Source organism: Entelurus aequoreus, linkage group LG10 (assembly GCF_033978785.1).
Source record: "Entelurus aequoreus isolate RoL-2023_Sb linkage group LG10, RoL_Eaeq_v1.1, whole genome shotgun sequence".
Classification (NCBI taxonomy): Eukaryota; Metazoa; Chordata; class Actinopteri; order Syngnathiformes; family Syngnathidae; genus Entelurus; species Entelurus aequoreus.
In genome coordinates, this window is record NC_084740.1 from 62,932,685 (window position 1) to 62,939,104 (window position 6,420).

General features: G+C 39.2%; 1 protein-coding gene across 1 annotated transcript; it reads right to left on the minus strand.

Annotated features, from left to right (window-relative positions):
- Positions 1 to 845: 845 nt before the first annotated feature.
- Positions 846 to 1,583, minus strand: LOC133659174 (histidine-rich glycoprotein-like). Its single transcript, XM_062061910.1, has one exon. The coding sequence runs from the start codon at positions 1,581 to 1,583 to the stop codon at positions 846 to 848; it is 738 nt and encodes a 245-aa protein (XP_061917894.1).
- Positions 1,584 to 6,420: the final 4,837 nt, after the last annotated feature.

Consider the following 6,420-nt stretch of genomic DNA (forward strand, 5'->3'; position numbering starts at 1 on the left):
CCACATGATTGATGGCTGTCAGCGACATGAGCTGAGGCGCCACTCTGTCACAACTATGGAGACAGCAAGCAGGAGTGGGCTTGTTGATGGATACTTGAGGGTGAAGAAGAGTAATGGAAGTAATACAAAGAGTAATAGAAGTAATCATGAGAGTAATAGAAGTAATCATAAGAGTAACAGAAGTAATCATAAGAGTTATAGAAGTAATCATGAGAGTTATAGAAGTAATCATGAGAGTAATAGAAGTAATCATAAGAGTTATAGAAGTAATCATGAGAGTAATAGAAGTAATCATAAGAGTAATAGAAGTAATCATAAAGTAATCATGAGAGTAATAGAAGTAATCATAAGAGTAATAGAAGTAATCATAAAGTAATCATGAGAGTAATAGAAGTAATAAAAAGAGTAATATAAGTAATCATGAGAGTAATAGAAGTAATCATGAAAGTACATAACTCTACATGTGTCTTGTCTCCATGGACTGAAGACTCTGCATGTGTTTTGTCTCCATGGAGTGATGACTCTGCATGTGTCTTGTCTCCATGGACTGAAGACTCTGCATGTGTTTTGTCTCCATGGAGTGATGACTCTGCATGTGTCTTGTCTCCATGGAGTGATGACTCTGCATGTGTCTTGTCTCCATGGAGTGAAGACTCTGCATGTGTCTTGTCTCCATGGAGTGAAGACTCTGCATGTGTCTTGTCTCCATGGAGTGAATACTCTGCATGTGTCTTTTCTCCATGGAGTGATGACTCTGCATGTGTCTTGTCTCCATGGAGTGAAGACTCTGCATGTGTCTTGTCTCCATGGAGTGAAGACTCTCCATGTGTCTTGTCTCCATGAAGTCATGACTCTGCATGTGTTTTGTCTCCATGGAGTGATGACTCTGCATGTGTCTTGTCTCGATGGACTGAAGACTGCATGTGTTTTGTCTCCATGGAGTGAAGACTCTGCATGTGTCTTGTCTCCATGGAGTGATGACTCTGCATGTGTTTTGTCTCCATGGAGTGAAGACTCTGCATGTGTTTTGTCTCCATGGACTGAAGACTCTGCATGTGTCTTGTCTCCATGGAGTGATGACTCTGCATGTGTCTTGTCTCCATGGAGTGAAGACTCTGCATGTGTCTTGTCTCCATGGAGTGAAGACTCTGCATGTGTCTTGTCTCCATGGAGTGAAGACTCTGCATGTGTCTTGTCTCCGTGGAGTGAAGACTCTGCATGTGTCTTGTCTCCGTGGAGTGAAGACTCTGCATGTGTCTTGTCTCCATGGAGTGAAGACTCTGCATGTGTCTTGTCTCCATGGAGTGAAGACTCTGCATGTGTCTTGTCTCCGTGGAGTGAAGACTCTGCATGTGTCTTGTCTCCGTGGAGTGAAGACTCTGCATGTGTCTTGTCTCCGTGGAGTGAAGACTCTGCATGTGTCTTGTCTCCGTGGAGTGAAGACTCTGCATGTGTCTTGTCTCCGTGGAGTGAAGACTCTGCATGTGTCTTGTCTCCATGTAGTGAAGACTCTGCATGTGTCTTGTCTCCATGGAGTGAAGACTCTGCATGTGTTTTGTCTCCATGGAGTGATGACTCTGCATGGGTGGATATTGCTGAGTTGACACAAATCAAGCTATTTGCACGTAAAGTGCAGCCGGAGAGTAATTACCTCTTCCAAGGAAAGCCAGTTTCCCCATATGGATGTTGCTCTTTCATGTCCACTTGGGAAGACTCCTCATCTAAACAGACTTAAGTGAGACTTCTTGGGGATTTATTTGGTGCTTCTTTACACATCGACCATGGATGTCAAAGAGCTTCAATCCGTCCCGCGAGATGACTTTGCTCTAATTGAGCTGCATTTTGGAATGAAAGAAACTGCTGTTCTTAACGTGTCCACTGGATGTCACAATAGCAATTCTGTCCGGCAGGCAAATAGTTGATACCGTATACCACCCAATGTAAAAAACAAACAGGAGTAAAATAAAGACTTAAAATGCTGCACATTTCTGTGGAAATGATTGTCTTCTGTGCTAATTTAAAGGAAGTGAACAGTGTGTGATTTACCGTATTTTTCGGGCTATAAAGTCCTTTCATTTTCTCAAAACTCGACAGTGCGCCTTATAACCCGGTGCGCCTAATGTACGGAATTTCCTGGCTGTGCTTACCGACCTGGAAGCTATTTTATTTGGTACATGGTGTAATGATAAGCGTGACCAGTAGATGGCAGTCACACATAAGAGGTATGTGTGACCTGCAAGATGACGCCAGTAAACAACACCAAAACTTTAAAAGACCCATTGAGAATATAGAACATTACACACGGCGCTCAAAAATCTGTCAAAATGTTTTAGTACGATTTGGTAAGCTATGATTGTCGAAGCATTACGGCTACCTTAGTCAGACGTACTGTGCTTCAACATACAGTATTATTATGGTGTGTGTATAAGGACCCCAAAATGGCACCAATTAGCAGACATATTACCTGGTGTTTTGTTTCATAATATTATGCAAAACCAACTTCTCTTACCCATTGGTACCTGCTGATGTGTATTTGGGATCTGCATAAGTTCCGAAAATTTGCGCGTAGCCGCCTTTGTAGTACGTGCCGACGCCGTAGTTAATAAGCTCCTTCTTTTTCGCTATTTTCTTGTTATTGCCACTTCTTGCCATTTATTGGCTTGGTTGAAGCGAGTCATTGCAGACGCGTTGGAAAAATGGGCGGGGCCAAGCCACATAATGGTTGGTGCGTGTCCTCCTTTAATGGACTCCCTGTCAAGGTCCGGGGTCAAGACAGGTCGACGTTCCCCGTGTTTACTTTGGCCAAGAGAAGGTCGGGGTGGCTTTCTCCTGCCAATTAGGACACAGGAGATACATTAAAGCTCCGCCTCCTGGGAATAGTTTCCGCCTCACAGCACAGATTGGACCGGGGGCGGGGGAGGGGGAGGGGGAGGGGGTCTTTAGGAACACAAAAATATCCTCACACTTGTCTTCTTTTGCATGGCGCTAACAAATCATGCTAATGGCTGTTTTGGCGGAAATGTTAGCGTTCCTGCACGCCGGGTCTGGTGGTTGGTCCTGCAGCACTCGCTCACCTCCACCTGTTTTTTTTATCCCGTACCGAATGTTCTGCACCAAATAAACCAAATCAATGTACTCTTTTAAAACCTTTGTTTATAGTTTTTTTTTGCCAGCTTTTCTACTTCCTGTTTTTTTGTGGTTCTGTTTGGCTCAACGAGACTCAGCTGGAATTTAGCAACTTTTTGGTTATCAAGGACTTTTCTTTGGATCTTCTTCTCATTGGGGACCAAGATTAAGAGGGTGTTTACTCCGTAGGCTGAATTGTTTTTAACGATTTATTTGACTGGTTAACGTCTGGTAATTCTTAACAATTTACCCGACACAAGAAAAGTCTCAGATGGCAGTAGCGACGTGCCTCCACTTGGACAGCGTCTTCTCCCCGTCATCTATGTTGTGGCGGTGTAGCGTGCAAGGACGGGTGTGGAAGAAGTGTCAAAAGATGGCGCTAACTGTTTTAATGACATTCGGACTTTACTTCAATCAATAACGGAGCAGCATCTCCTCATCCAGGGCTCACTAGTGCAACAACAACACCCGAAATGTGTCCCGTGAAAAAACGTCCAACCGGAACTCTCTAATAACTAAAGTTCCTTGGGTGAATAATGTACACTCACTACACCGGTATGTTTTAGCACTTTCATGGTGAGTTTACTGACAGATATAAGTAAGAACTTTACACTACTTTATATTAGAAATGGCAACAGTGGAGGATGAATGTCACATAACAAGAAGATAGGGAAAAAGAAGAAGCTTACAGACTACGGTGTCGGCACGGACTACAAAGGCGGATATGCACACATTTTCAGGACTTATGCAGATCTCAAATACACATCAGCCTGTACCAGAAGGTAAGAAAGGTTGGTTTTACATAATTTTGTGAAGCACAGTACGTCTGACTATGGTAGTCGTAATGCTCCAACAATCCATCAAGCGGTGCGGCTTCAGAGCTCACCAAAGTCGTCTTAAAACATTTTGACAGATTTTTGAGTGCCGTGTGTAATGTTCTTTATTTTCAATGGAACATCAAAGTTATAAATACATGAGTTGTTGTTGACTTAGTCAATGTGGGATAAATACATGAGTTGTTGTTGACTTAGTTTATGTGGGATAAATACATGAGTTATTGTTGACTTAGTCAATGTGGGATAAATACATGAGTTGTTGTTGACTTAGTCAATGTGGGATAAATACATGAGTTGTTGTTGACTTAGTCAATGTGGGATAAATACATGAGTTGTTGTTGACTTAGTTTATGTGGGATAAATACATGAGTTATTGTTGACTTAGTCAATGTTTGATAAATACATGAGTTGTTGTTGACTTAGTCAATGTTTGATAAATACATGAGTTGTTGTTGACTTAGTCAATATGGGATAAATACATGAGTTGTTGTTGACTTAGTCAATGTGGGATAAATACATGAGTTGTTGTTGACTTAGTTTATGTGGGATAAATACATGAGTTGTTGTTGACTTAGTTTATGTGGGATAAATACATGAGTTGTTGTTGACTTAGTCAATGTTTGATAAATACATGAGTTGTTGTTGACTTAGTCAATGTGGGATAAATACATGAGTTGTTGTTGACTTAGTTTATGTGGGATAAATACATGAGTTGTTGTTGACTTAGTCAATGTAGGATAAATACATGAGTTGTTGTTGACTTAGTCAATATGGGATAAATACATGAGTTGTTGTTGACTTAGTCAATGTGGGATAAATACATGAGTTGTTGTTGACTTAGTCAATGTAGGATAAATACATGAGTTGTTGTTGACTTAGTCAATATGGGATAAATACATGAGTTTTTGTTGACTTAGTCAATGTAGGATAAATACATGAGTTGTTGTTGACTTAGTCAATATGGGATAAATACATGAGTTGTTGTTGACTTAGTCAATGTGGGATACATACATGAGTTGTTGTTGACCTAGTCAATGTGGGATAAATACATGAGTTGTTGTTGACTTAGTCAATGTGGGATAAATACATGAGTTGTTGTTGACTTAGTTTATGTGGGATAAATACATGAGTTATTGTTGACTTAGTCAATGTGGGATAAATACATGAGTTGTTGTTGACTTAGTTTATGTGGGATAAATACATGAGTTATTGTTGACTTAGTCAATGTTTGATAAATACATGAGTTGTTGTTGACTTAGTCAATGTGGGATAAATACATGAGTTGTTGTTGACTTAGTCAATATGGGATAAATACATGAGTTGTTGTTGACTTAGTCAATGTAGGATAAATACATGAGTTGTTGTTGACTTAGTCAATATGGGATAAATACATGAGTTGTTGTTAACTTAGTCAATGTGGGATAAATACATGAGTTGTTGTTGACCTAGTCAATGTGGATAAATACATGAGTTGTTGTTGACTTAGTCAATGTGGGATAAATACATGAGTTGTTGTTGACTTAGTCTATGTGGGATAAATACATGAGTTGTTGTTGACTTAGTTTATGTGGGATAAATACATGAGTTATTGTTTACTTAGTCAATGTTTGATAAATACATGAGTTGTTGTTGACTTAGTCAATGTGGGATAAATACATGAGTTGTTGTTGACATAGTCAATATGGGATAAATACATGAGTTGTTGTTGACTTAGTCAATGTAGCATAAATACATGAGTTGTTGTTGACTTAGTCAATATGGGATAAATACATGAGTTGTTGTTGACTTAGTTTATGTGGGATAAATACATGAGTTATTGTTGACTTAGTCAATGTATGATAAATACATGAGTTGTTGTTGACCTAGTCAATGTGGGATAAATACATGAGTTGTTGTTGACTTAGTCAATATGGGATAAATACATGAGTTGTTGTTGACTTAGTCAATGTAGGATAAATACATGAGTTGTTGTTGACTTTGTCAATGTGGGATAAATACATGAGTTGTTATTGATTTAGTTTATGTGGGATAAATACATGAGTTGTTGTTGACTTAGTTTTTGTGGGATAAATACATGAGTTGTTGTTGACTTAGTCAATGTAGGATAAATACATGAGTTGTTGTTGACTTAGTCAATGTGGGATAAATACATGAGTTGTTGTTGACTTAGTTTATTTGGGATAAATACATGAGTTGATACTGACTTAGTCAATGTGGGATAAATACATGAGTTGTTGTTGACTTAGTTTATGTGGGATAAATACATGAGTTATTGTTGACTTAGTCAATGTTTGATAAATACATGAGTTGTTGTTGGCCTAGTCAATGTGGGATAAATACATGAGTTGTTGTTGACTTAGTCAATATGGGATAAATACATGAGTTGTTGTTGACTTAGTCAATGTGGGATAAATACATGAGTTGTTGTTGACTTAGTCAATTTGGGATAAATACATGA